The sequence below is a fragment of the Cyprinodon tularosa genome, unplaced genomic scaffold (assembly GCF_016077235.1).
Source record: "Cyprinodon tularosa strain WSP-4 unplaced genomic scaffold, ASM1607723v1 ctg694, whole genome shotgun sequence".
Taxonomy (NCBI): Eukaryota; Metazoa; Chordata; class Actinopteri; order Cyprinodontiformes; family Cyprinodontidae; genus Cyprinodon; species Cyprinodon tularosa.
This window is the reverse complement of record NW_024039445.1, coordinates 401,390-428,526: the sequence shown is the minus strand read 5'-3', so window position 1 is coordinate 428,526 and position 27,137 is coordinate 401,390. Positions and strand designations below refer to the sequence as shown.

General features: G+C 36.2%; 2 protein-coding genes across 4 annotated transcripts in view; both read left to right on the top strand.

Moving 5' to 3' along the window:
* cblc (Cbl proto-oncogene C, E3 ubiquitin protein ligase) overlaps positions 1-14,969 on the top strand; it is a 28,974-nt gene extending 14,005 nt beyond the window's left edge. For 2 of the 3 annotated variants that reach the window (XM_038268136.1, XM_038268135.1), the window contains exons 9-13: positions 10,518-10,709; positions 11,981-12,133; positions 12,219-12,247; positions 12,995-13,041; positions 14,686-14,969. In XM_038268136.1, coding sequence (XP_038124064.1) covers positions 10,518-10,709; positions 11,981-12,133; positions 12,219-12,247; positions 12,995-13,041; positions 14,686-14,804 — 540 coding nt within the window. In that variant the 3' untranslated portion in view covers positions 14,805-14,969. The remainder of the gene's footprint in view (positions 1-10,517; positions 10,710-11,980; positions 12,134-12,218; positions 12,248-12,994; positions 13,042-14,685) is intronic. The other variant, XM_038268137.1, reaches the window with a different exon arrangement.
* Positions 14,970-24,480: 9,511 nt separating this feature from the next.
* Positions 24,481-25,948, top strand: LOC119771894 (trypsin-1-like). Its single transcript, XM_038268126.1, has 6 exons — positions 24,481-24,641; positions 24,737-24,887; positions 24,996-25,246; positions 25,338-25,474; positions 25,610-25,711; positions 25,828-25,948. The coding sequence occupies exons 1-6, from the start codon at positions 24,566-24,568 to the stop codon at positions 25,873-25,875; spliced, it is 765 nt and encodes a 254-aa protein (XP_038124054.1). The 5' UTR covers positions 24,481-24,565; the 3' UTR covers positions 25,876-25,948.
* The last annotated feature ends 1,189 nt before the right edge of the window (positions 25,949-27,137 follow it).

Below are 27,137 nucleotides of genomic sequence, written 5' to 3'. Positions count from 1 at the left end.
TATGGTCAACTGTATCAAATGCAGCACTAAGATCCAACAGGACGAGCACAGATACAAGTCCATTATCTGAGGCCATGAGAATATCATTAGTGACTTTCACCAGAGCTGTTTCAGTGCTATGATGAGCTCTAAAGCCAGACTGAAACTCTTCAAAAAGTTCATTATGGTGTAAGTGGTCGCAAACTTGTTTGGCAACTACTTTCTCAAGAATTTTGGATAAGAAAGGAAGATTGGATATAGGTCTATAATTAACCAAGTCATCTGGGTCAAGAGACGGTTTCTTAAGCAGAGGTTTAATTACAGCAACCTTAAAAGCTTCAGGTACATATCCCTGTAACAGAGATAGATTAATCACATCTAAAATGGAGGAGGAGATCAAAGGGAATACCTCCTTAAATAACCTGGTTGGAACTGGATCTAACATACAAGTTGAAGGCCTAGATGAAGACAATAATTTTGCTAATTCAGAAAGTTCAACTGGATCAAAGCAGTCTAAACCCGGTTCAGATTCCATGACTACCTCAGGTACAATCGCGGATAGAGGAGTGCTTATGATCTTATTTTTAATAAGATCAATCTTATTTATAAAGAATCCCATAAAATCATTGCTGTTAAGAGCAGGTGGAATGGAAGGTTCAACAGAGCTATGGCTCTGGGTGAGTTTGGCAACTGTATTAAAAAGAAATCTAGGATTATTCTTATTCTCCTCTATTAATGAGGAGAAGTATGCTGCTCTTGCTTTACAAAGGGTCCCCTTATACAGCAGTAAACCATTTTTCCAGACTATGAAGGACTCCTGCAGGCCTGTGGAGCGATATTTTCTCTCCAGTTTCCTAGCATTTTGCTTCAAAGTACGCAGCTCTGCATTAAACCAAGGAGCAAGCTTTCTATTTTTAACGGTTTTCATTTTCAAAGGAGCTGCGTTGTCTAAGGCAGTACGCAGAGAACTAGCAACCCCATCAACAAAATCATCAACCTGTGAAGGGGAATAAGCTATACTTTTGCACTCTGCAGCACTGCTCAGCGACACAGAGGAGAGAGAAAGTGAAGCCGCTTCTTTAAAATTTATAACTGCACTATCTGATAAAGATCTACTAAAATTGAACCTTCTTTTGGGGGAGGAGAACTCTGTTAAAGTAATCCTGAAGGTTATTAGAAAGTGGTCAGAGAGGACAGGGTTGTGAGGAAATACTGTTATTTCTTCACATTCTATGCCGTATGTCAGCACAAGATCCAAAGTATGAAGATGAGAATGTGTGGGACTATTCACATTTTGAACAAAGCCAATAGTGTCTAAGATAGCATTAAAGGCTGCTCTTAAGCTATCGCCTTCAATGTCAGCATGGATGTTAAAATCTCCCACTATGATGACCCTGTCAGTATTTAATACCAAATCAGAAAGGAACTCTGAAAACTCATCTAAAAATTCAGAGTAAGGACCTGGCGGACGATACAAAGTTACAAAAAGAAGAGGTTTTCTTGCCTTGAAATTTGGATGAGGGAAATTAAGGGTTAAATGTTCAAAAGAGTTGTAGGTATTAACTGTTTTGGGAGTAATCAGTAAGTCAGACTGGAAGATTGTTGCTACTCCTCCTCCTCGCCCAGAACTTCTGGGTATGTGAAAATTTAAATAGCTTGAAGGAGTTGCCTCGTTTATGCTCACATAATCCTCTTGCTGCAGCCAGGTTTCTGTAAGGCAAAACAAGTCAATGTGATTATCACAAATCAAGTCATTAACTAGCAGACTTTTAGAGGAAAGCGATCTTATGTTAAACAGACCGCATTTAATTGTTTTAACTTTTTCCCCACTTGGAGTTATTTTGATTTTAATTAGATTATCATGATTTACTCCTTTGGGAATCTTTGCTAATTTATTAGATTTTGTTCGTGGGCAAGACACTGTCTGGATGGAGTAAAGAGTGGGTAACAGTAGAGAAGCTGCAGAGATGTGTGTTAAACTACAACTCTGCTTCCTGGTCTGCACCCTGGGTGGTCAGGGTTTTGGAGGACTAATAAATGTGGCCAGATTCCTAGAAAGAAGAGCTGCACCATCCAAAGTGGGATGGATGCCGTCTCTCCGAATCAGACCAGGCTTTCCCCAAAAGGATTGCCAATTATTAATGTAGCCCACGTTGTTTTCAGGACACCACCTAGACAACCAGCGGTTGAATGACGACATGCGGCTAAACATGTCATCACTGGTCAGATCAGGGAGGGGACCAGAGAAAATTACGGAGTCCGACATTTTTTTGGCAAACTTACACACCGAAGCAACACTAATTTTAGTGACCTCCGATCGGCGTAACCGGGTGTCATTACCACCAGCGTGAATAACAATCTTACTGTATTTAACCTTATCCTTAGCCAGTAGTTTCAGGTAGGATTTGATGTCGCCCGTTCTGGCCCCCGGCAAACATTTGACTATGGTCCCTGGTGTCTCTAATGCCACGTTTCTGACTATGGAGCTGCCAATCACCAGAGTGGGCTTCTCAGTGGGTGTGTCACTGAGTGGGGAAAACCGGTTAGAAACGTGAACGGGTTGGTGGTGACCAGTGGGCAGAGATCCACGACTACGCTTTCTGCGTACAGTTACCCAATCGCCTGGCTGCTCAGGCACTTTTGGAGGAGAGCTACGTGGGGGGCCTACTTTAACTCCTGGATGTTCAACAGCCTGAAGCCTGGATTCTAACTCTGACACCCTCGCCTCCAAAGCTACAAAAATACTACACTTATTACACATCCTATTATCACTAAAGGAGGCAGAGGAATAACTGAACATCTGACACAGAGAGCAGGAGAGAGGAGAGGAAGAAGGAAGAGTTGGAAAAGAGAGGGAGGGAGAGAGAGAAGCCATAGCAATGCTAAGCTAGCGCTAGCCTAGGCTAGCTACTCCTTGCTATCAGAAATAAAACCGTGTGAAACTGACAAGTGCTCAGTAGAAAAGTGCAGCAGAAGGTGCTATGTTTTAAAGTAGTCAGTTAGAGTTACTTAGATACAGAGATATCACAGAGAAAATAACTTAACGTCAGATGGAGTTCCTCTGGACAGCTGCAGCAGCTGCACACTCAGTTAATCCAAACAGGAAGTCATTAGAAGCTCAGGTGTGATGAAACGTTTTTTCTTTTTCTTTCTCTTCCCATTAAGGTTGTAGATGACCTACAGCCATGAAAGTTACTCCAATATAAGACAAGATATAGCTGTCGCTTAGATAAAAAGAATTTTTCAGATATCATTTATGGTTTTTACTCAGCAGTCGTTTGTTCGGAGGGGTGCTTTAGCAGCTTAAAGGTGAGTGAGAGGAGCTGCTGCAGTTAAACCAATGGTAGGAGCAGGTGGGACCCACCATTTTGTTTGTGCTTCGTTTTGGGTTGTGAAAGACCTACAGACATGAAGGTTACCCCAGTCTGAGACAAAGGATAGATGTTTCTTTCACTGAAAGAATTTTTCTAATACCTTTTACGGTTTTTGCTCAGCAGTCGTTTGTTTGGAGGGTAAGCACCTGGAAGCTAGCTGACAGTTAGCTTCTGCAGCAGCCTGCTAGTGTGCAGCAGCTGACATCTTAGTGTGAGGCGGCCGTTTTTTTAAGATAAAACATTTTAACTCGCCCTCACGGCCACATATTTATAGCTAGAGTCACCATTTTTGGTCAGTTTGTAGACTGAAATCTCTGGACTCACACAGTGTCTTCAGAATTACGGTAGGATTAATACTTTTCCTTAAAAACCCTCCAGACCGACCTAAAGTCGATGAAAATCAGAGCCGTTTTTCATTGGTTTTGGAGCAGAAGAGGGGAGAAAAACGAACAACTCTATGTGTTTTCAACTCGGCATAAATATTTTTCTGAATGACACACATACACCAAAGTTGGCATAGTTGGAGTCGAAGGATTGCTGATGCTCACGGTGAAGAAATTTTTTGAATAACTCATACGGTTTTTGCTCAGCAGTCGTTTGTTCGGAGCTGTTCCTCCCATTCAAAAAAGCCTGAGAGCGAAGGAACGATAGTGCTGCGCTTTTCTCTCTGTCACTGACAGGCTCGTTAAGCGTTGTCAAGGTAACCGTGCTTCAAAGAGATTTTACCTCTGCTGTTTTAAACAGCACATATTAATCTAATGGAGGGTGAAAGCACTGATTTAACATTGGGAAATGGATACTATATGACTGCTGTCCATGACACTTCCCTTGCCACTCAACACTGATAGACTTTCAAAATAAGACTCCAGGGACCCTACAAAATAAAAGCCTCTATATTTTTTACATATATTTATTGCCCTATATGGCTCAACATTATGACCCAAACTCAACCCCATTTTAGAGAATAGACTCTAGGAGACTGTTTAAAACACACCCTAAGGCAAATTTCAAAATAAAAGCCTCCCATTTGCGCTTCATCTACTGCCCTAATAACATGGAAAAAGAGTGATTCAACGATAGGAAAGTCATCAACTATCATTGCTGGGTCTGAACATTTTCTCTAAACACAACTCTGTTGGACTTTCAAAATAAGACTCCAGGGACCCTACAAAATAAAAGCCTCTAGATTATACTAATGCAATAATTGATGCAAATGGCTCAACATTATGACCCAAACTCTTCCAGGTTGTTTTTATTAGACTCTAGTGACCTTTTCAAAACACACCCAGAGCTAATTTCACAATAAAAGTCTCCCATTTACTCTGTAATACAGCAGCTATTCACCTAATAACATGGAAAACCAGTGATTTAACATTTGGAAATGGATTCTATATCACTGCTGGGCATGACCCATCTTTTGATGCACATCCATGATAGACTTTCAAAATAACACTACAGGGACTCTACAGAATAAAAGCCTCTTCCTTATACACACTCATACATTCTGGCATATTGCTCATAGCCATTTGTAATTTCATCACTGCAATGGCTCTGAGCATGCGGGCAGAGCCCGCCATTGGTGATTTCATCACTGCAATGGCTCTTAGAAGGCGGGCGAAGCCCGCCATTGGTGATTTTTTCATCGCTGCAAGGGCTCCTAGCAGGTGGGCGGAGCCTGCCAACTGCGCTTTACCCACTGCGGTTCAATATGGACAACCCATATTACCCTTGTGCATCATATGCTGTGCACGTCTATTTCCCAGATTTCAGCACAAGTGGCACACAGCTCTCTTTGCCCATGACCTAGCCCTCTTTCCTTCCCTCAGCAGCCCTCAAAGGCAGTTGGTCTGGGGAGCCCCAATGTCACTTGCCAGGGCCGTATTGGCCCAGTTACCCAGACGGGCAGTAGGTGGCCCCCCTCAAAATTTCTTTAGAAATTTTCTAGTTTGGATTAAGGTCATCTTGACAACATGACTAATATCACCAGAATTTGCTATCATGCTTTAAACATTGTCCTTTCAAATCATGGCCATGTCTTTAACAACCAAATTATACAAGCCAAAAAGCATTATATATATATATATATATATATATATATATATATATATATATATATATATATATATATATATATATATATATATATATATATATATATATATATATATATATATATATATATATATATATATATATATATAACCAAAACATATGTTTATGGATGGTTGAGTAGAGTTGGTATTTCCATTGCAAATGTGTGCTTTACTCAGATGAGATGAAGATTGTTTTGAGGCAACAAACGCTTTGGGTGGGTCTAAGGTTAAACAAAGGATGACTATGTGAAAAACCACCTAATTTCCTCTTTTCAGAGCACTTAAAGACCTGAGAGGGTGTGGTCCATGTAGAGTCATTAAAATACCAGAATGTTATAAATAAAAATCCAGTTGTTGAGTCCTGCCAGAACACAAACAACTAAAATATAGCTACAGATTAAAGCTTTGTCCCCACTTGGTCTTTATCAGAAAAACGATTTGAACAATAAAATGTGTGCATTTTATTCAGAAACTGTTTACCACACACAAAACCATACCCTTGAATAGCCACATCAGTTCTCAAACAACACCTTTGTGTTGAGCTAAAAAGATAGTAGCATTGAGAACAAACTGCTCTGCAGTCTCTAAACTTATGATATAAGGAAAGACTAAAGCTATCAAACAGGCTTTATAAAAGTGAGGTCTACCACAGAATGTGAAGTCATAAGTCATTACTGCGTCTTAAATGCTAAAATAAAATGGGACTCTCTAATGCTCTGCCCCCTCAGCTATTGGTACAGTAACATAAGGGCCTACAGGTTTAAGTCGAACATCGCGTTGTTTTTACTGTTCCTCTGGTCCGAACAGAAAAGGGGTTAGGAACCCTTTAGTGTTTCAACCCCAGCTTCATGGGACAGTTTACGTCAGTACTGCTGCTCAAAACCCTTGTGTCTCTAAAGCAGGGGTGTCAAATTGGTTCCAGAAAGGGCTGTGTGGCTGCAGGTTTCCTTTCCAACCAAGCAATAGAACACCAGACTCCATTCATCTCATCAAGTCATCATGTTAAGATTGGACTCACTAGATGAGATGAAGACCAGAACCAAGCCGACTAAGTTTCATTCTTTGTCTCTTCTTTGTTGAATCCAGCACCAAATGGCCCCACAAGTGATAGAAAGGATACTAGCGCCATCATTTAGCCCAACTGTATGGTGCCATCAAAACAAGTTAGAAGCTACATATAATTAATTACATTTAATAACTAGAAAAGCAATCTGAGAGCACAGACCATAAAGTACTTTATACCTGTATTCACAAAATCTTTAAAATAAATCTTGAATCCAGATGGTGATCCGGATCATCACCAAAATACACACCTTCTTTATTAATTTCAGCAAAATCCGTCCACAACTTTTTGAGTTATTTTGAAGACAACCAGGCAGACAAACAAACAGACAAACCAATGCAGATGAACACATATCCTCCTTGGTGGAGGTAAAATTTCACCCTAGTCTATAAAAGGCATACAGGAGCTGTTTTACGGAGAGAACAGCATGCTGTTTCTTCAGGGACTCTTTCCTCTGCCCTGAAGAATTATCTGTATGAATGATATCGATTTTCAGGAGGGTTAATTTACCAAACTGCCTTAATTAGACCTCAGCTCTCCAACATAACAGGGTGAATGATGCCCTAACTCGTCCCGAGATACTCTCTATAGGCCTAAGCTTTGTTACTATTACAGTAAAGTTGGGTGTTGGCTCTCCTTCCCCAGTCTTTGTTACATCAGGGGTTTTTGGGGGGGTCAGCTGCACTATAGTTTATTGAACTGCTTAAATCTTTTTTTTTTTTGCCTTGCTGAAATGAATAGAGTACAATTAATTGAATAGGAACAGGCAGAAGCCCCAAGACTTATTTTTTTCCCATACTATTATAGAAATAATTCACAGAAAAGAAAAAAAACATCACTACCAGTACATCGTTACAAAACATGTACAAGCTTAGGCTGTGAAACGATAAATAAACTACTACAAATTAACTACTAATGATGGTAATAATAGTTCAGAAGAAAGGAGGAAACAAAAAACTTTTTTTATGAATTATTTTATTCGCTTTACAATGTGAACTATATAGATTTGTGTTTATTTTTAAACTGGAATATATTTGGGCATTGTTTTAGTTCCATGTCGAGCTAATTATATTGTTTAACCCCAGTTACAGAGATACAAAATCTTTTCACATTCGGATGCTACATATTTTAAAGTTTGGTGTTTCCTTGTGGTTGTACCCACCCTCCCTTTCCTAAAACGTTTTCTTGAGATGACAAATTCAAATAGATTTTATGCATAAATACTGCAGTTTTATATATGAAGGTGTACAAATTTGTCTCTAGCGTCTTTGGACAGCTCTTTGATCTTGGCTATGTTAGTAGTTTGATTCTTACTAATTGTATGGGGTGGACAGGTATCTTTATGCAGCTAACGACCTCATGCAGGAGCGTCTAATTTAAATGGAGTGGAGGTGGACATTTTGAAGGCAGACTAACAGGTCTTTCAGGGTCAGAATTCTAGCTGATAGGTGTTCAAATACTTTTTTGCAGCTGGATCATATAAATAAATAGTTAAAAAATCATATATTGTATTTTCTGTTTATGATTACCGTATGTCTGTCCAAGTGTACATGCACCTACAATGAAAATTTCAGATCTCTCCATGATTTCTAAGTGAGAGAACTTGCAAAATAGCATGTTGTTCAAATACTTCTTCACTGTGGGTGTGCAGCAACCCTGATAGGTTTAACATGTTTTGCATTTGCTTAAAGCCATTAATCCGGGCTTAACACGTGCCTAAGTTGAGTCAGAATTGAGCTTTCAAGTCTTGCTTTTCTGCTTGAGTTTTTTAAAATACCCCTAGGTTTAATGGGATTATGAATTATAACTGATGTTTTAGGATGACGCTGCAACTCTTGGCCAGAAGGTTGTTTCTCATTAGCAGAATTATTAGAATCCAGGATATAAACGATATTGCCAGGCTTGACCTAGTGTGATCAGTGGATTCTGGATTTATCTGTCTTACTAAGGCCAAGCTAGGTTCGACAAGTGCGTCTTCATGTATGTCTAGCCAGGTTGCAGATAAATTGATGTGGCAAACAAAAGCGAAATGACGATGGCTTAAAAAGCCTCAAATATAAATTTCTTCACCCCTTTTCTGAACTAAAGACTTCATAATTTAATGAGTTACTTGCCTTTTTTTAAGTAAGTTGTAAACTTAAAAACTTAAAATAAAAGCTAATGCGTGCCAGTCTTATAGCTGATATATTTCGATAATTTTTTGTTTTAACATACAGTTTCTCTGTATTATAGTGGTTTAAGTCTTAGACTTGAATGATGGGACTTGAGATTGAATCCTGATTATGTCAAGAATGGCATTTGGCATAAAAACCTGTTTAGCATGCTTTTTATTTTCTTTCACACATTCTGCCCACCATTCCCAGAATTAGTGGCAGCAGAAAAGCTGGCCTGTAATTTAAACAAAGGACACAGATGACCGGAAGCAATAAGATGTGGTCAGATAATTGAATGCATATAATACATTCATGTAAATGTCAATAGACCTAAGTATAACTCACTCTTACCTCAATGTTAGGATTTTCTGGTAACAAAATCACCTCAATGTGCTTCAGGGGCACTTTTTGTGTGCAGTTCAGTGCACCTATAGCATAAGGGAATCTTCTATTAAAATAAGTGGTCCACCTGTTCTGAAATTTCCATTGTGATATTAGGCTTAATTCGTGTTACCTGTGCAGTTTTTTGATGTTGTATATTTCTCTGTGGCCTACGCAGGTTATGAAGATGTGTGCACATCCTTTTAATACCAAACACATGCTTGTAAGAAATAGTGGCTTTGCAAAGGCTTTCATACCACTAGCAAAATATCTAAGATCAACACAGATTATCTGTGTAATAGTCAGGGCTTGGCTGTGTTATGTGTGGGGCCGAACTTTGGGACCAAGCAGTCTGCAAGGGTAGCAGATGTATAAAAAAAGAGAAAAATGAAAACACATCATCGTAAAAGAACACATGTTTTTAGAAAAACTTGTCCTGACTTTTATCAAAACCATCTTTGCTTTATGTATCAAATATTCATCTAATGCATACATGCAATAGTTTATTAAAGACCTTATGTCAGTCCACCATAACATTGTTTAAAAGATTAAATAACTTGACTAAGTAAAATACATATTTATTGATAATTAATATTTTGATGTGGAATGATTAAAAAAAAGACAAAAAAAAAAAAGACAAGAAAACAAATACACTGAGAAGACTCAATTGTATCTTATTTGCCTGACACTGATTGAACAGATTAGGCTCCAGATTAACTAAGCCTGGCTATTAGCCTGGTCTTAAACAGGCTAGCTTCACAGAATAAATTAAACGATAACGTATATGTTACTGCTTTTGTGAAACTGTGTCAAGATTTAATATAGCTAGCCTAAATATCTGGAAAATTCCAGCTTCATCCAATACTTTGGTTTAGTGAAACAGCCTTCAGTTTACTCTAGCAAAGTGGTTCCTAATCCAGTTATCTACTGTAAGAGCAAAGTAGCAATTAAAATTGAAGGGAATGCACTGTTGCAGTGGTACAACTTTCTTTTTCTGCTGAAGAAAACACGCTAAACAGATATATATATATATATATATATATATATATATATATATATATATATATATATATATATATATATATATATATATACTCTGTTCTCTAACTTGTGAGGAGAGGCATAATTCTTTGAGAGATGAAGGTTCTTTTTCCTGACATTAGCCCTTGAATTTCCTGTGTGAGCTCAGCTTCACATCCTCCTCGTTCACATTCAGTTTGAGTCAAAGCCTTTGTTTTTCTGCAGCCAAAACATTTGACCCCATCTGGCTACAAGATGGAAACCCTCAGTGTATAGGTTCTCTTGAAACTGCTGGTATTTTCCAGCACTTTTTGAAAAGCCTTCTTTGAAGTGAAGTTCAACTCTTTCCACTACAGCTAGTTCAAAAAGACGTGAACCTTCACTGACTATAGCTGACAGCGGATTGTTGAATTGTCTTGCTGTATCTTTCCCCTGTTTCGGATGTGTGATGTAGCAGAAGTCAGCCGGCCACACCTGCCCGTACTGCCGCTGCGATATCCTGGGAACAGAGTCTGTCCTCATCGAGCCCTACCTGAAAGTCAGCCATCAGTGGGAGGATGATGATGATGATGGCGAAGATGACGACGATGATGAAGACCATGAAGACATTGAGGTGGTGGTGAAGGAAATGGCTGCCCTTCGGAAGGTGAGTACAAAATCGAACCTCTTTTTAATTTTGTTTTGTCTAATTTTAGCCAAGAATAAGGACTATATTTCAGATGTTGAAAGTATGACCCATAATCTTCTTTTTTGTTTACCTTAAAATAAAATAAAGTGTATCAGGATTGCTACTGAAAATCTAATATATTAATAATACTTTGAAAAAGTGTTTGTTTTTGTTTTTTTCACATTGACGGCTGCTCTGATGTCCACATTTTGAATGCTGTGTTAGTTTGACGCCTGACATATTAGGATGCACACCTTAAGAAAGGTTACATTGTATTTGTTTTTTAGCCACTATATTCTATGGTAAATGAGAGATGAGGATTTGGTTTCTCTCCATTTGCTTTAGTTTTCCCCTCCAAACTCTCCCTGGATGCCAGATTTGTCTCTTTCATATCAGCAAATCATGAGCTCTATTTTCAACTACTGCAAAGTAAGGCCAGTGGTTTTTCAGAAGTTGTTCTGGGTCCTCGGAGTAATTTCAATTGGCTGGCCCCTCTTGAAAAGGTTCAGCACTGTACCTTTTTTCGTTGATTTGTGGGCAGTGAGTCTCTGTGCTTTGCTGAAGTCTCAGAAATGGTTTTATAAACCTCTTTAGGACTCAATCCTGTGTCTTTTTTATATCGGTATATCAGGTTTTGCTTTTTCAGCTCTTGTAACCTACTTTATTTTATAACTGATTTCTTTTTTCTGTACCTCTTTCAGTATTTAGGTCAGGGTGTAAGTATTTTAAATGTATTTAGGTTATTTTATACTTAAAAGAAAAAACATAAAAAGATGAAAGTATTCACAATTTGATCTTTTAGCCTTAATAAATAAAGTAATTTGTAAACAATTTATAGTTTTTAAATTAAATAGGTTTGATTCTCTGAAGATGAAGGGTGAATGAATTATCACATCATAATTAAAGTATTATATATATTAAAGTTGATTTTATAAACATACTCTACCATTTTGTCAAAAACTACTTTCCTGTTTTGTTGTCTTTAACTAAACAGTTCTTTAATGTGGGACACGTTTCCAGTTCAGTTTTTATTTTAAAAAAAGAAATACATTTTCAACCCCAGAAAGAAATTAAAGTTTTTTCTAATAGACTCTTTACATCTTACATACACTCTGAATGTTGCATAATTTAATTATCGTACCATCATACTTGTCCAGTCTTGTATCTTATAACGTGTGAAGCAGTTTCCTGTATTGGTAGATACTTGACAAGATTAAAGGCATTTGTTTTTTTGTTTTATTTTTTTGCAGTTCTCGAGTTTAGATTCTCAGATCAACAGTTCTCACCTCAGGGCTCCACCTCTGCCGCCGAAAAACATCTCCTCCCCTGACTACTCATCTACGTCCGGCCAATCTCAGACACTCGAAAATAAAGCTCTCGGCAGACATGCCCACTTGCATGATGTATGTTTGCTTGCTTACTCTCTGTATAGATGGATGGTTGATAAACTGATTTAACCATAGTGACCCCCTTTTGTTTTGTCTGTAGGCTGCCAGTGACAGACCACAGGCAAACAGGTACAGTAGGCCACTGCTTAATTGTAGAGCAGACACTGTTGAGACATTTCAGAGTTGTTGCCCTGGGATGGTGTGTCATGTAACTGAGCTTTTTATTTATTTATTTTTTACATTTGCTGTTATTTACAGTGGGTTGTCAAATTTCCAACTTTCTTGAAGGGAACTAGACCTCAGGAAAATATCTGCAAGATTAAACTGTTTAAGGACTCAACGTGTTGAATATGTTTATTTAATAAATATCTCATGGCAATAGTTTCCATTGGTTTGTAATTTGCACATAATATTTATGTTTATGAATAACATAATTTTTTTAATTTGTTTTTGGAACTTTTCACATCTCATTTTCAGTTTTCCCTTTATAGTCATCTTCATTTTTTGCCTATTCTTGTTTTCCGATGTTTGTTTTCTCGTCAGCCTCCAAACTTTGACTTCCTTCTGACTTCCCTATAATGCCTCTTGATAATGTTAAAGTATTATTAACGTTAATGACATAAGAGATTAAATGTTTTAAACATTTTTGAAAAGAACAAGAATGTAACATGCAAAGAATAATCTCAAGAGTTATCCACAAAGATGGACAAAGGAGTTTTATTCTTATTGTTTGTTAAAACAATCGGTAGAAGCTTGTTTCTACTAGAGTCCTGTAAAATGCTAGATATTGCAGTTCAGTTTAATTGTTTATGGATCTCATTTGCAGGTATTTTAATCTAGATTTTCTTTTTTCTACATTCATTTATTTTCAAACAGCACTGAATTCTTCAGAGAAGCAGATTCCTCCTCTCTGAATCCAGAGTGTAAGTTACTGTTTTCATTCCAATGCATTAGACTTTAATATATATATATATATATATATATATGAATGGAGCTATTTTCCATTCCAAAATTTATAACCAGATAAGTCACTGTTTAACAGTAACAGATGACTCATTTCTACTGTACACTGCAAATAATTGACAGCTATGTTTAGCAGAGTGAAATAAAAAACCCACAGCTCTATTAGGTGACATGCCTGTTGCTGATTCAGTTTAAACAGAGCACTGTGCGGTTTAGTCACTGAGTTCCTTCACAGTTCTTAAATAGGTGACCCTTTTTCAAGTCTGATTGCAGTTAGTATTTATCAAAAAGTCTATTGGAAAGAGAAAAGTATACGAAGAGGAGTAAAAAATAATTGTCTGCTCAGCTAAAAAGATCTAAGATGCAATCAGAACCATGTGAAAACAATGTGAAAACACCAACACCCTGCAGTACATGAAGCATTTGCATAATTATCTGTGGTTATACAACCAATTTATGCCTCATTTATTCACAGTAAAACCTAAATCCTTACACGTTTTTAGGTTAAATAGCAAATATTTGAACCTTTTAAAAAAATAAAGATTGATGTTCCTTTTCTCTCACTTTCTGTGGAGTAAAAAAAATCTTTTTAAGATTTTGAATAGATTGTAGTGTTTCCTACGTATTTGCATGTATAACTAGAGCTGTTGCAAGTGTTTTAGACTTCTCAAATTTTTAAAAACATTTGAACATAGCGGTGCATAGATTAATTATTAAATTTGAAATGACAAAAAAAACAACAACAGTAAAACAACTTAAAAAATAAGACCAGATATATTTCTATGTTGCAATGATTAGATTTTCATTTTGAATTTGAATTGAAGCTAATATTTCTAGATTTTTATTCTACTATATTTTTTATTGCTGCACATTTGTCATGTTTTCCATTGGAGTATTGGTCTGTCCAATTTAGTACTTTAGCATGAGCTGAATTAAGTCAAACGTTAAAAGAAGATTTGGGACAAAAATGTAACAAAATTGATGGAGGCTCTTGAGTTAAAATGAAACAATGTCTTGTTTGGGCTTGGAATACATTTTTTTACAAGCTTATCTCACCACTTACTCCATTGGCCTCTTGTCTTACAAAAACAAATGAGAAACACTAAACTGAATATTATTCAAGAATTCCCATGCTCTGAATCATATTCTGTTTTTAATTCAAATATGCAAGCTCTAAATTAAGCTGGTGCCACCTCCTGTAAAACACTGGCTTTTACCACTTCCTGTTTCAGTCACAAAGTGTGTTGTCAATGCAGGAAGTGCAGCAGAACATGTTCTATTTAGGTCTTTGTTTTCAAATGCAAGTGGCTATTTTAAAAATAAACGTTACTTCAGTTTAAATGTAAGGAAATATAATTTATTTTGAGAGTGAAGTAAGATGTGTGCTCTTGTTCTTGAAACAGCACTGATTCTCAAAGAAAGAGCGTGAACTTATGCTCAAAATTAAATGATTCAGAGTAAAACAGAAGGGAAAAATAAAAGTAACCTTGAATAAAAGAGAAAACCTTTAGATGTATTAGAATAGAAAACAAATAAAGGAAAATGTAACAATGTTTAAGAAAGTTTTTTATATTGACTGTTTTTCTTTTTTGGATTGTTTGTAGGTGCAGTAGCATGGATCGGACCCTCCAGTCCAAGATATTCAAGGGATGAGAAAAGCAGAACAAGACTCAGAAAAGACAAGAATAGCTTGGGTGAAATAACAAGAACAATGTCTTCCTAAGTGAAATAACAGACCTGTAACATCTGAAATATAGGAAATGCTTTCAAAGACACAAACGAAAACTAACATAACCTTTATGACTTAAGTGAATGTAAAAAAAAAAAAAAGTGTCATGTTTGAATGACTGCCCGCCGCAAATATGTTCAAATGTTTTCATCAACTCATCATTGGCAGGACTTCTGTATTTATGTTGGGATTTTCATGATTTATTTAAAAAGTTTTTATCCCAGTTGACTAATGACAAAATATATAAGTTCAATTAAAGAACCATGAAACATAAATATGCAAACATCAACTCATTGTGGATCAGCTCTTGTCCACTTTAGGTTCTTAAAGCAAGCTGCAGAGAAGGCATGACATTTATTTATTTATTTATTCGGTAATAGACAAGATTTTGGTGTAATTCTTGCTGGATTTTTGAAATCTTGTTATCAATTTATTTTTATTTCTTGGCACCTAAATGAGCCCACATCTTGTTACATTGTCGTGTTTTGTGCTTCTGCCAAAGATTAACCTTACCTATTTCAAAATCAGTATAGTTCTGATCATTTTCTTAGTGGTAAATCCAGTAGAATTTAAGTTTTACTGAACTGACTCAAAAGCCTAATCAGATTTCAAGAAATAGTGTAGAAACTCAAGCTTATCATAAGTTAAAAGATGTACAGTCCACAGTAAAATATGTTTAGCATGAGCATGAAAGAAAATGGTGTTATATATTATATTATATTTCCTTTATATTTCCTTTACTATTATATTTCCTTTCCCTAAATTTGTTGTCACATTTGCAGCTACCTAGGAGAAAAGCCAAAGATACTGTAAACCCATCTTGGCACAGTGTCACCAAGAGGATGAAGAGGAAGAAAATGGTTTCTTTACTCATATTAAAATATACCTGTTAAGTATAGAGGTGGCAGCATCATTCCCAGCGGGGGTATTAACACCAGGTTAAATGGCGCATAACACAAGGAAACAGAATAATGAAGGCTAGTTCCAAACCTTTGAAATGCTCTAAGAGCAGAAACATTCAGCCAAAAAGTTTTCTGAATATTTAAAGTTGTAATGTAAAATTTCTGGACTACTCACAACTTCCACACTATTAAGACTGCATGAATTATGGTTAAACAGCATTAAAATACTAGCCAATATTTAAATGAGCTCTTGCCTTTCCCCTAAAAGAGAGGCAAAACATCCTCTAGAATCAAGCCAAAGGTTTGCTAATGGCAACAACATTATTTGTTTTGAGATTTTTCTGACTCACTTTATATGTTATTTGGGCTGCATAATTTGAGCTTCTATGTATTACAGAAAATTGGAATATATTCCAAAGAGAATGATTCAAATAAATCAGCAAATGCTGCAAATTAATTTGACCTTCATGTAAATATCCTGTGTGTGTAAACTTCTGATGATGACTGCTGCTGTAAAAGAGGAGAGGGTGGGAATCCCGCCGTGCCGACCTGCTGTTCAGTAATCACAATGACATTATCAGTATGATGAATTCTGCTCTCATTTCTAAACATAGTCTAGAACACCACATCTTCTTGGTAATCAAAGTATTTAATGAGCTTCCCATAAATAAAAAGGGGTAGGTTTGTCATTTGCAGAATGAAAACATTGAAACAGGCTAACTACCTGGCAGTAGCAATTATAGATAAATTATGAAAAATGCTACCTCACCCATTAACTGCATTCAAAAACAAAAGTAAAAGCTTGTGAAACGTTATTTAATAATTATATAAGACCTATGAGTATTTCCCTCCTATGAATGTTATTTTTCCCCTTGATATGGGTGCTCTAAAAAAAATGTGAGAAAATAATAGAAAACTCAATGATTTTAGAGGACTATTAGTTACAGAATTTTAGAGTTAGCCATAAACTGTATGGTCAGTCAATGTAGATGTGAGGAGAGAAAAAATGTATGTATATATTTGAAGAAATAGCTGCAAGAATGTCTTTAATCCAATAGAGGAACTTGCATACTTTAACATAGACGCCAGTGCAGTTCCCATGACACCCCATGCACTTCAACACACACCAGAGAGCTGCCAGAGTCCCCCTGGAGAATATACATAAATAGTATAAAGTAGACAGTATCCAATATATCTTTATCCACAGGCTCATTTCTGAGAGACTGCCATTGCATGCATCCTTGCCTCCATCCATGTACCCAGCACAAACCATCCTGCGGTGCTTTCATAATGCTCATCATCCAGCACATCCAGACACTGCAAGCAGCTGGGAATGTTCACTGTAACAGTACGATACAAAAAAAACTGGACAGAAAACTTTTTGTAGTCACATATTGATTTTGTCCAAATGAATCACTTTGCTGTCTGCAGCAGCGTTCCCTCATCTAGACACAGAGGATTACAAAGGATGGAAGATCTCAATCAGCATGATGTTATAGTCCAGAGCGTGGTTCTACACATAGAGAAAACTAAAACTTACACGCTTCACTGCAATAACTGCATATATAAACTGAATATATTGCTTTTATTTTGCATTGTACTGTGCTAAATTGCAATAAGAAACATTAGAAAATGTTTCTTTCTTATATTGTATTCATTAACCTCTTTTTTTCACTCTGCCTTTTTAAAGATAACTTTATGAACTGATTGGCCTAGTGTGATATAATTTGTTCATGATAAAGTAAAAAAGCATTCAGCTCAGTATTATCTGCCAGAACTTGTGTCTTCTTTGGTGAATATAATAATTATTTTTATTTTTAAGCTCTTTGTTTTTGTTTTGTTTTTTGTGGTTATTTTTCACATGCTCAAGCAGATTCTATGGACAAGAAGAAGAGAAAACTAAAGTGTATTGTGTCCTTAATGAGTAGAACCAGTGAAGGTATTTATTTACCTTGGATGTCAGATTATGGTGTCAGTCCTCATGAGCTGCGCGTAGAGCTTGTTCTCCCAGTAATATATGCATCGAATATGGACTGAGACAATTTAAACAAAGCCGGATGTAGGAAACATTTTACAATTACTTGTGCACTTCTACTATATAGATGATGATAATACCAGCAAGTTGATGTATTTTTTTTTTTTTAAGCTTGAAGCTAATGAAAAACCAAAATAGATTTACTATGTTTGAGTGATTATATGAGACCAATAAAATATATTTTTAATACAGAATTGTTGGCCTGTTAAAGCATATTGAGCTCCTTTCACATTAAAAGGACTGCATAATAGCATCTGGGTGAGGATACAATCATTCTGTGGTTTTACAGGGAAGTGGCTTTGATAAAAGCCTTAAGCATATCTGCACTATTGAGCCTGGTACCTCTTATCTTCCTCTTAAAAAATCTTCAAATTTAGGCCTGGTTTACTATTCTAGAAAGCAAAATGCTACAATGGACTACAAAGCAAGTTTTGGCACTTTTGGCTTAATGAACAGGGTTCCGTATCATAAAGCAGGTTTAACAAACTCAAATTCAAATCTACAACTCTAAATTGATCTAGATTGATTTACAATGGCTGCTATGAATTAGTTCAATCAACTCTAAGTCTTAATTTATTAAAAGCACTCTCCTGTCTGTGGTTCTATTTGTAGACCACTAAAACAAGATTCTTCCTGGTCAAAATTCGATCAAAGTTAATTCTAGATGTAAAGAATGTAATTTGGTTCGTCATTTGGACTTCCATCAAAGTGGGGAACTGCAACTAGTACAGACATACAAAGAAGAAAATAGGTCATGTGCAAATCGTCCATGAGGAATTACATGGTTTTTAGAGATCAGGAGGTACCCATTATATATATATATATATATATATATATATATATATATATATATATATATATATATATATATATATATATATATATATATATATATATATATATATATATATATATATATATATAATATAATATATGATCTGCGGTGCGGAAACACAGGTTAGTGACCACGATCATCTGACAGAAGATGATGATCTCAGTGAATCACATACCTGGTTCAAAAGTCCAGTCCATCTCCTTGGAAAGGGCTGCAATCCGGCCGCTGGACTGAAGGCAGACACGGCATGTGTCACTTAGGGTAGTGTCCCCGGTGCAGCAGTCCCAGAGGACTTGCAGGAAGCCGATCCTGGACAGGGATGCAGAACAGGCAGGATCCAGGCTTCCAGGCATCCTAGAGCTCCCAGGCAGGTTCAGCGTCCACAAGCGTGACCAGGCGGACACGCACAGGAGCAGACAGGATCATGTGCACAAGGGCAGGCTCAGTGGAAGAGGATAGCCGAGACAGGATGTGGAACCAGAACTTGAGCAGGACCTTTAAACTGGTCTCCACCTTGGAGTCAGGCTTACTGGAATAAAATGTTATTGATATTTGAAAGTGGTATTTGAAAGTTTTTATCTGTTACTGTGTAAATGGGTTTTGGTGTAATTTAAGGACAGATAAATAAATCTGGTATGATTTTTATCTTTTAATTGCTATTTTGAACAATTTGCTTAACTAAGTATTGCAAATACATTTTTTTATACATAAATTGTTTAGACTTACTTATATCTTTCTACCCCTTTTATAGAATAGAATGAAATACAATAGAAAATCCCTCTATTGTCCCACAATGGGGAAATTCTGGTGTTTACAGCAGCAAAAAGATTTAAAAAAAAATGGTCACACAAATGTGGACCTTAAAAAAGTGTAAAAGAATAACATAATAGTGAAGAGTTAAAAGATAAACAATAAAATACTGTACTGTAAAAGTGTTTTAAGAATATAAAAAACTGTGCACCTGAAGAATAAATAACCAATATACAGCTATGGACATTTTTACAGTAATGGATATTTGAAAATAGCAGCAACATCAGAGATGTTGCTGCAGAGATGACAGCAGCATGTTATTTAACTGCCAAAGGTATATATAATTATATTGACTTTTATTTGTTTATGCTCCTGGGCATTGTCTTCTTTATTCCAATCTGTATTCTCATGAGTGTAGTCTTTGTTCACTTTACAATAAAGAAAAAATAAATAAAAAGAAAAAAATTGTGAAAAGTTTGGAATTCATCCTAGTGGGTGCAAGATATTTGGAGGGAGGCAAAGATGCAGGTCAGGTATGTTATGCATAATTACACAAAGATGGGAAGCCTACAGAACTCTGCTGAAGCGTTTTGCTACCTTCCTATGTCCTGCTCAGGGTGACTTTGGTGGCCCTCTAGTGTATAAAGGGGAACTGCAGGGATTTGTATGATGGGGTCATGGCTGTGCTCAGCCTAACCACACAGGGGTTTATAGTCTGCACTCAGTCTGCACTCTCGTGCTTGGATCAATGAGATTCTTTCCAAATATAGCTAAGGCTGTGATTTCACTTAACAGAATGACAGGATAGGGGAAAAGAGGAGAAGCAAACTAATATTAGAGTAGGTTGAATGTGGTGTCAAAGAACAACAGCAGCCTAGCAGCAAAAAATGTAACCAAAGGGAAGTTAATTACATGTATTATATGACAGTAAGTTTGAAAAAATCTTTCAAGAATGTGATTGCTGATGATACTCAATAATGTTCTTGAAAATGTATGTTACGAATAGATTGAAGCATCAATCTGAATGTCTAAAGAATGGCTGAAAATGTCCCAGCAAAAGACAAAAAAACATGCTTGACAATCTTCAGATTCTGACCAGTATTTCTTTTATACTAAAATGAGTATTAGGATGTTTTTGTCCTTCTGTCAAGAGCTTTATACAGATATAAATAAAATGTCAACTTTTAGACGTTTGACTGATCTTAATTTAACTTTGACAGCATCTCTGTTTGTTTTCAATAACCTGCTGTTGTGAAGATATCGAGAATGAGTAAGAGCTTTATCTATGTCAAAAAGACACACATTATTTCAGCTACAACTTTGCAAAGTTGCTTTTACATTTTTCTTGAATCATCCACCATTGGCCCAAGCTATTTCATATTTAGGCAAGTTGTCTTCAACCTAAGCCTTCTGTTCAGGGATGGAATCGTTTGAGCGTTTCTAAAAAGGTGTCAAGATGATCTGTATGGTAATAGCTCAGTAATGGTTATCTATGGTGCCCCCCCCCCCCCCCCCCCTTAAAAAAATGAAAAATATGCTTGACCTATTATTACAACTTCTTCAACCATTTTGCATGTAAAGCCTCATGTAATGTGCAGATGCCTGAATATTCTTGTGCAAAGGGACTATGCAATAGATGCTCATTATAATACATTTTAAACAACATGTTATAAGCAGTTGATATTGTAAGAAACTCCTGATAATTGTACATTGCAACTAGTTCAAAGAAATTGTATTTTTTTGTTGTTGTTGTTGTTGTGGACAAGTAATACAATGATGTGAAGATTATGAAAGAAGTTTTAAAGAATTAAAGCTGCAGTCTGTAACATTGAGGAGTATGGAAGCCCGTTTCCGCCACTCTGTAAAAAAAAAAACTATCTCAATATAATGAGATAGTATCTCAATATAATGAGATAGTAACTCAATATAATGAGATAGTATCTCATTATATTGAGATAGTTTTTTTTTTTTTTACCATTTTTTTAAGTTAAAATTGAGTATTTTTGGTCAATAGCTCCCAGGTCATGTGACCTATTGATGCAAAATCAGTGTGAAATTGTTCTACTAGTCTCTGTAGATGGGGCACACTCATTTGTTTTTCATTTTAACTCTTTTTTTATTTTTTAGCAATTTTTTAAGTTAAATTTGAGTATTTTTGGTCAATAGCTCCCAGATCATGTGACCTATTGAAGCAAAATCACTTGGAAATTGTTCTACTAGTCTCTGTAGATGGGGCACACTCATTTGATTTTCATTTTAACTCTTTTTTTTTATTTTTTACCAATTTTTTTAGTTAAAATTTAGTATTTTTGGTCAATAGCTCCCAGGTCATGTGACCTATTGACCCAAAATCAGTGTGAAATTGTTCTACTAGTCTCTGTAGATGGGGCACACTCATTTGTTTTGCATTTTAACTCTTTTTTTATTTTTTTACCAATTTTTTTAGTTAAAATTGAGTATTTTTGGTCAATAGCTCCCAGGTCATGTGACCTATTGACCCAAAATCAGTGTGAAATTGTTCTACTAGTCTCTGTAGATGGGGCACACTCATTTCATAATCAGATGGGTTTGGCACTGATAACCCCTGGCAATCTATTTGTCATCAAAGGGAACTGAAAAAACACATCAGCCACAAACAAGTTTTGCTTTTAACCAACTGTATATTATATAGCTTAGCTATTTAATTAAGAAGTAAATGTTGGATAAAGCTTACTTGACACAGTTAAACAGACTGGAATAAACTGTATCAAAAAAGATCTTTACATCCTCAAGTAGCTCTTGAATGCAGGAAGAAGAGAAGTGACCTCATGGCTCCTGTTGATAAGAAGATCTTTTGTATCGGATTTTAAATACTTCAGGAGAGCCTTTTCAGCTGTCTGCACATGCTCAGTAAATACCCAGTTTCTATTATGTGTTAACTTACCGGTCTAATAATAAAGCTGAGAAAAGAGAATCGGTTTGACATCCGGCTTCTTCTTTCAGCCTGCGCCAAAGAATAAACTCCTTTCCAGGAGCAACTCTTGTTTTTTCTCAGGCGTGATCCCTTTCACTCATTTTTCTTTTAAGGCTCCTCAGGATTGAGCTTTTTCCTTGCCTCAGCCATGACCAGTAGTCGAGCAAAGGGAAAAATAAAAGAGAAAAAGCCCTAGCTCCATAACTATATAAGATCCTGTGGCCCTAAAGCGATGTCACATGACCTGGCCAACAACGATGCGTTTTCTCACAACTTACATAGGCTTCTTATTTCAAGAACGGAGCCCCGCCCATAGCATTGATAGTGTCAAGAGCTGTATATTGCCTGAGGAATAATGCATCAACACTTTAGGTCACAAAGTCCACAGTGTACCTTTAAGATATATGGTGTGTGTATAGTGTTTAGGTTCTACGTGCTAATTTTATGTAATTAAAATGAATATATAAGATAAAGAAAGTTCGGAATACAGTTCACAATGAACAATCCATCCATTTTCTTACACGCTTAATCCCAAGTAAGTAAATAGCAGCAACATTAGAGATGTGCAAAATGACAGCAGCATGTTAATTAACTGACTAAGGTTTATGTCATTACATTGGCTTTTATTTGTTCATTCTCCCAGTGGTTGTTACCTTTATTCTACTCTGTATTCTCATGAGTGCAGTCTTTTTTCACTTTACAAATAAAAAAATGAAAAAAAATGTAAAAGAACCTGTTTTGAAAAGTTCGGTATTCCTTCCTTTCCTGCTTTGTGTGTCAACTGTTATGGTTGCTAGGTCACAGAGCGTGCAGACCTGTTTGAATTCACAGCCAAAGCTCTTCCGGTCTCCTTGTTTTCACGGACTATGAAGGATATAGTCCAGGTAGACCAGGTACTTGGAAGACGCAGCCCATAAATTGGAACACAGCCTTTAAAGTTAAAATCAGTTTTTAAATTAAGTAATGTCAAAGCCTGAGACTGCTTAGGAAAAGGCTCCAACTGATTGTCTTAAAAAGATATGAGAAGGAAGAAGGGTGGTGAACATCAGTTGGTACTCTTAGTCACTGTATATTTTGCAATTGTTGTGTTTATGTGGCTTTAAATAACAATTGTGTGAATTTTTTTTTATGCACACCTGTTTATATGCAATTTTTGCAAACTTAATGGACTTTTATAGTAAATCATATGTAAAGTTGGAATTAGGAATTTTTGTTGTTAAGGTCTTAATGAAAAGAGAAAGGGTATGAATAAATACCCTTTTTCATACATAAGCACTAAATTATACATGTAATGAAATTATATATATATATATTATCTATACATAATATTTGTATGTAACAAATTTGCAATTTTACCGGATTGTGTGAAATTAAGTTAGCAATTCATTGAAGTGAGTTTCCACTCACCTAACACATCTGACAATATATACCTTGAGTTATTTAAAATTAGAAGGGCATATTTCAGTTGCATGAGGAAACTGCAAATGTTCCATTCAGCTGCAACAGATGGAGTTTTCCCATTATGTGCTGATTTCCAAGGTAGTTTCACCACTCAGTATCAGTAATGTAAACAGCATTAACCCAGCTGGTGTAAGAACATTGAATATTGGTAGACCAGTAACATTTATATCAACCTTTTTAATGTTCCACTTACAGATAAAACTAAGCAATTACTGATGAAAAAATTTGACTCTTCGAATTTTTGTAACACTTCTGTAGAAAATAATATAGCACTAATAACACTGATAATGATTTATATATTATATGGCATGAAACAAGTTCAACTAATTAATAAATTCGACATAAAATGTTACATATCACCACAGATCAATGAGAAAAAGGATATAAATCTGAATATTTGAAGTTAAATCATAACTGGTATGTTGTTATTTGAATAGCAAACTACAAAAATATAAATAAAGATGTCAGTTGTTAGGTGAAAATAGCTACTGTTATTTTTAAAATACCACATGTTTATCTAAAAATATATATTACTAGCATAAAAGAAATCACAGAGATCTTTTGACATTTATATATGTCCAGTGATTTCCATAAAGCTTAACCTATCCATATTGTTGTGTCTAAGGTTAATATACTATAAAGAATTTTAGGAAACTTTAAATTTATTTGTGCCATATATATGTAATTCTGAAAGTCAAATTTGTTTTTCTATCACTCAGAGAGTTTTGACTCAGAAGTCTGATTGGATGGAGATAACAGTGGGGGGTGTCCTGCTATGCAAAGCTCAGACCTACTATTCAATATAAACCACGGCTGCAGATGAAGTTCTCTCATCAACAAGATCACTCAGCAACCATGAGGTCTCTGGTGTTTGTTCTGCTCATTGGAGCTGCTTGTAAGCTTGTTTTTCTCTCTACATCAAAGCAGCTATTGAAATGAGTTTTGGAATTCTTGCTTCATCCTTTATGTAATTTTGTGTGTCTTTGTTAGTTGCCTTGGAGGACGACAAGATCGTCGGAGGGTATGAGTGCACTCCCCACTCTCAGCCCCATCAGGTGTCTCTGAACTCAGGCTACCACTTCTGCGGTGGCTCCCTGGTCAACGAGAACTGGGTTGTGTCCGCTGCTCACTGCTACAAGTCGTAAGTCGACAGAGGCTGCTCGTGCCCTCATGATGAAGGGTCTGAATTGATCAAATTTGCCTTCTTTACTGTGTTGGTCACCATGTTCTGTCTTTAAACTCTTTCCAGCCGTGTTGAAGTGCGTCTGGGAGAGCACCACATCGTTTACAGCGAGGGAACTGAGCAGTTCATCCAGTCCTCCAAAGTCATTCGCCATCCCAACTATGACAGCTGGAACATCGATAACGACATCATGCTGATCAAGCTCAGCAGCCCTGCCACCCTTAACCAGTATGTGCAGCCTGTGGCTCTCCCCAGTAGCTGCGCTCCTGCTGGCACCATGTGCAAAGTCTCTGGCTGGGGCAACACCATGAGCTACGGTGAGTACGATCTAAGATACAGACACTCTGATTTCAAGAATGGTTTATGGTCTTTAGAGATTAATATGATCCTCTGTGTTACACCATTCAGAGGATGATGGTGACAAGCTGCAGTGCTTGGAAATCCCCATCCTGTCTTACAGCGACTGTGATAACTCCTACCCTGGAATGATCACTGATGCCATGTTCTGCGCTGGATATCTGGAGGGAGGCAAGGACTCCTGCCAGGTATGGACCAACTCAAATCAACACAAGTCTCAGACAGGAATCCCCTGCTGCTTTTCCATTGATGCTGAAAATATAGGCCTAGTATCTTTCCAGTTATTTGCCAACTTATTGAAGTCTTGATCTTCTGGTTGCCAGGGTGATTCTGGTGGCCCTGTTGTGTGCAACGGCGAGCTCCAGGGTGTTGTTTCCTGGGGCTATGGATGTGCTGAGAAAAACCATCCCGGTGTTTACACCAAGGTAAAACAAAATTTAAAGTAAAGCTACATATAGACAACACGTGAAGCTCAATGTATTCATTTCTGTCTAATTTGGGATTCTTGGACTAACATACTTCTCACTGTCTTTATTTTTAGGTCTGCATCTTCAACACTTGGTTGCAGAACACCATGGCCAGCAATTAAACTGGATCCTTCTGTAGCCATCCAACACTGCTGTATTCACAACTTCATTATGAGCTCTATGCAGTTTGACACAGAAAATAAAGTCTAAAACAAAATTTTTCTTCATGCTGTTGTGCCTTTATTTTCTTACGCAATGCAGTTTTAACAGTGGACTCTAATTTTGTGCATAACATAATAATTAGACAAGTTTTGTTACATTGCTGAAATGCTGTTGGATCAGTGAGAAATATCTAATCAATTTGTACGCACACGCTTTTCATGGCTAACAAAAATGTTATAGTTAGATGTGTGATAAAGGGAGAATTAAAAGAGTTTCCCAAACTATCAGTAATGTTAATACTAATTTTATAAATTACAACATTTTAAAATGTATTTTCAAGTTTTGGATATGCACCTACACCATTAAGCTATTTGATAAAGAGATTACGGGGCAATAGCAAATCAACTAAAGCTGCTTGTATGGTCCTCCTTCAAAGAGCCACCTTTGCTCAAAGTGCCCTGTCCATGAGAGAATCTCCACTTTGGATCTCACTTCCTGTTGATTTAAAGTCTGCACCCAGTTTTAGTATGTTTAAAAAACAAACAAAACTTTGGTTATGTCAAAAACAGAACATTTTTTATCTTTTTTAGTTTCACTTTTGTGTTAATTTAAATTACTATAACTTTAATCATAAGAGGTAGTTTTTAAAAGTCCATCGAGGGACAAGTGCTGCAAATTAGCCATTCCTATTGACGGAAACATGGGACTGCTGTTTTGTTCAGTTTGTCTACATTGATGTATGTTTGTCCCTATTTAATAAACTTAGATTGAAATGAAATTAATGAATGCTTACAACTTTTCACAAAGCTGAAGTGAAAACCATGCTCATATAGGTTCATTCATTCAATTCAGTTTAAAGCGGCAATTAACAACCAGAGGTGGTAAAATACCCAAAAATTGTACTTAAGGAAAAGTAGCTTTTAATTTTTTTGAATCAAGTAAAAGTAAAGACTAGTCATCCAACAAAGTACTCAAGTAAAAGTAAAAACTTATTCAGTAAAAAGGCTACTTGAGTACTGAATAACTGTTGGATAATAACATCAGATTTAATATTTATAAATTATGCTTGCAAACAGAATTTATGTGCAATTTCTGGAATTTTAAAGACTCAAATGCCTAAAGAATACAAATAAATGTCATGACTATAAAAGAATAACATTTATGCAAAATAAATGCTTTTCGAAATTTCTTTTTTCAACATAAAGCTTAGAAAACCAATCCT

Excerpts from the sequence above, each read along its gene's own strand:
- LOC119771894 (XM_038268126.1), top strand. The coding sequence starts at position 24,566 with ATGAAGTTCTCTCATCAACAAGATCACTCAGCAACCATGAGGTCTCTG. Across the intron at positions 24,888-24,995 it reads GCTGCTCACTGCTACAAGTC|CCGTGTTGAAGTGCGTCTGG; the intron begins GTAAGTCGACAG and ends AACTCTTTCCAG. Across the intron at positions 25,247-25,337 it reads GGGCAACACCATGAGCTACG|AGGATGATGGTGACAAGCTG; the intron begins GTGAGTACGATC and ends TACACCATTCAG.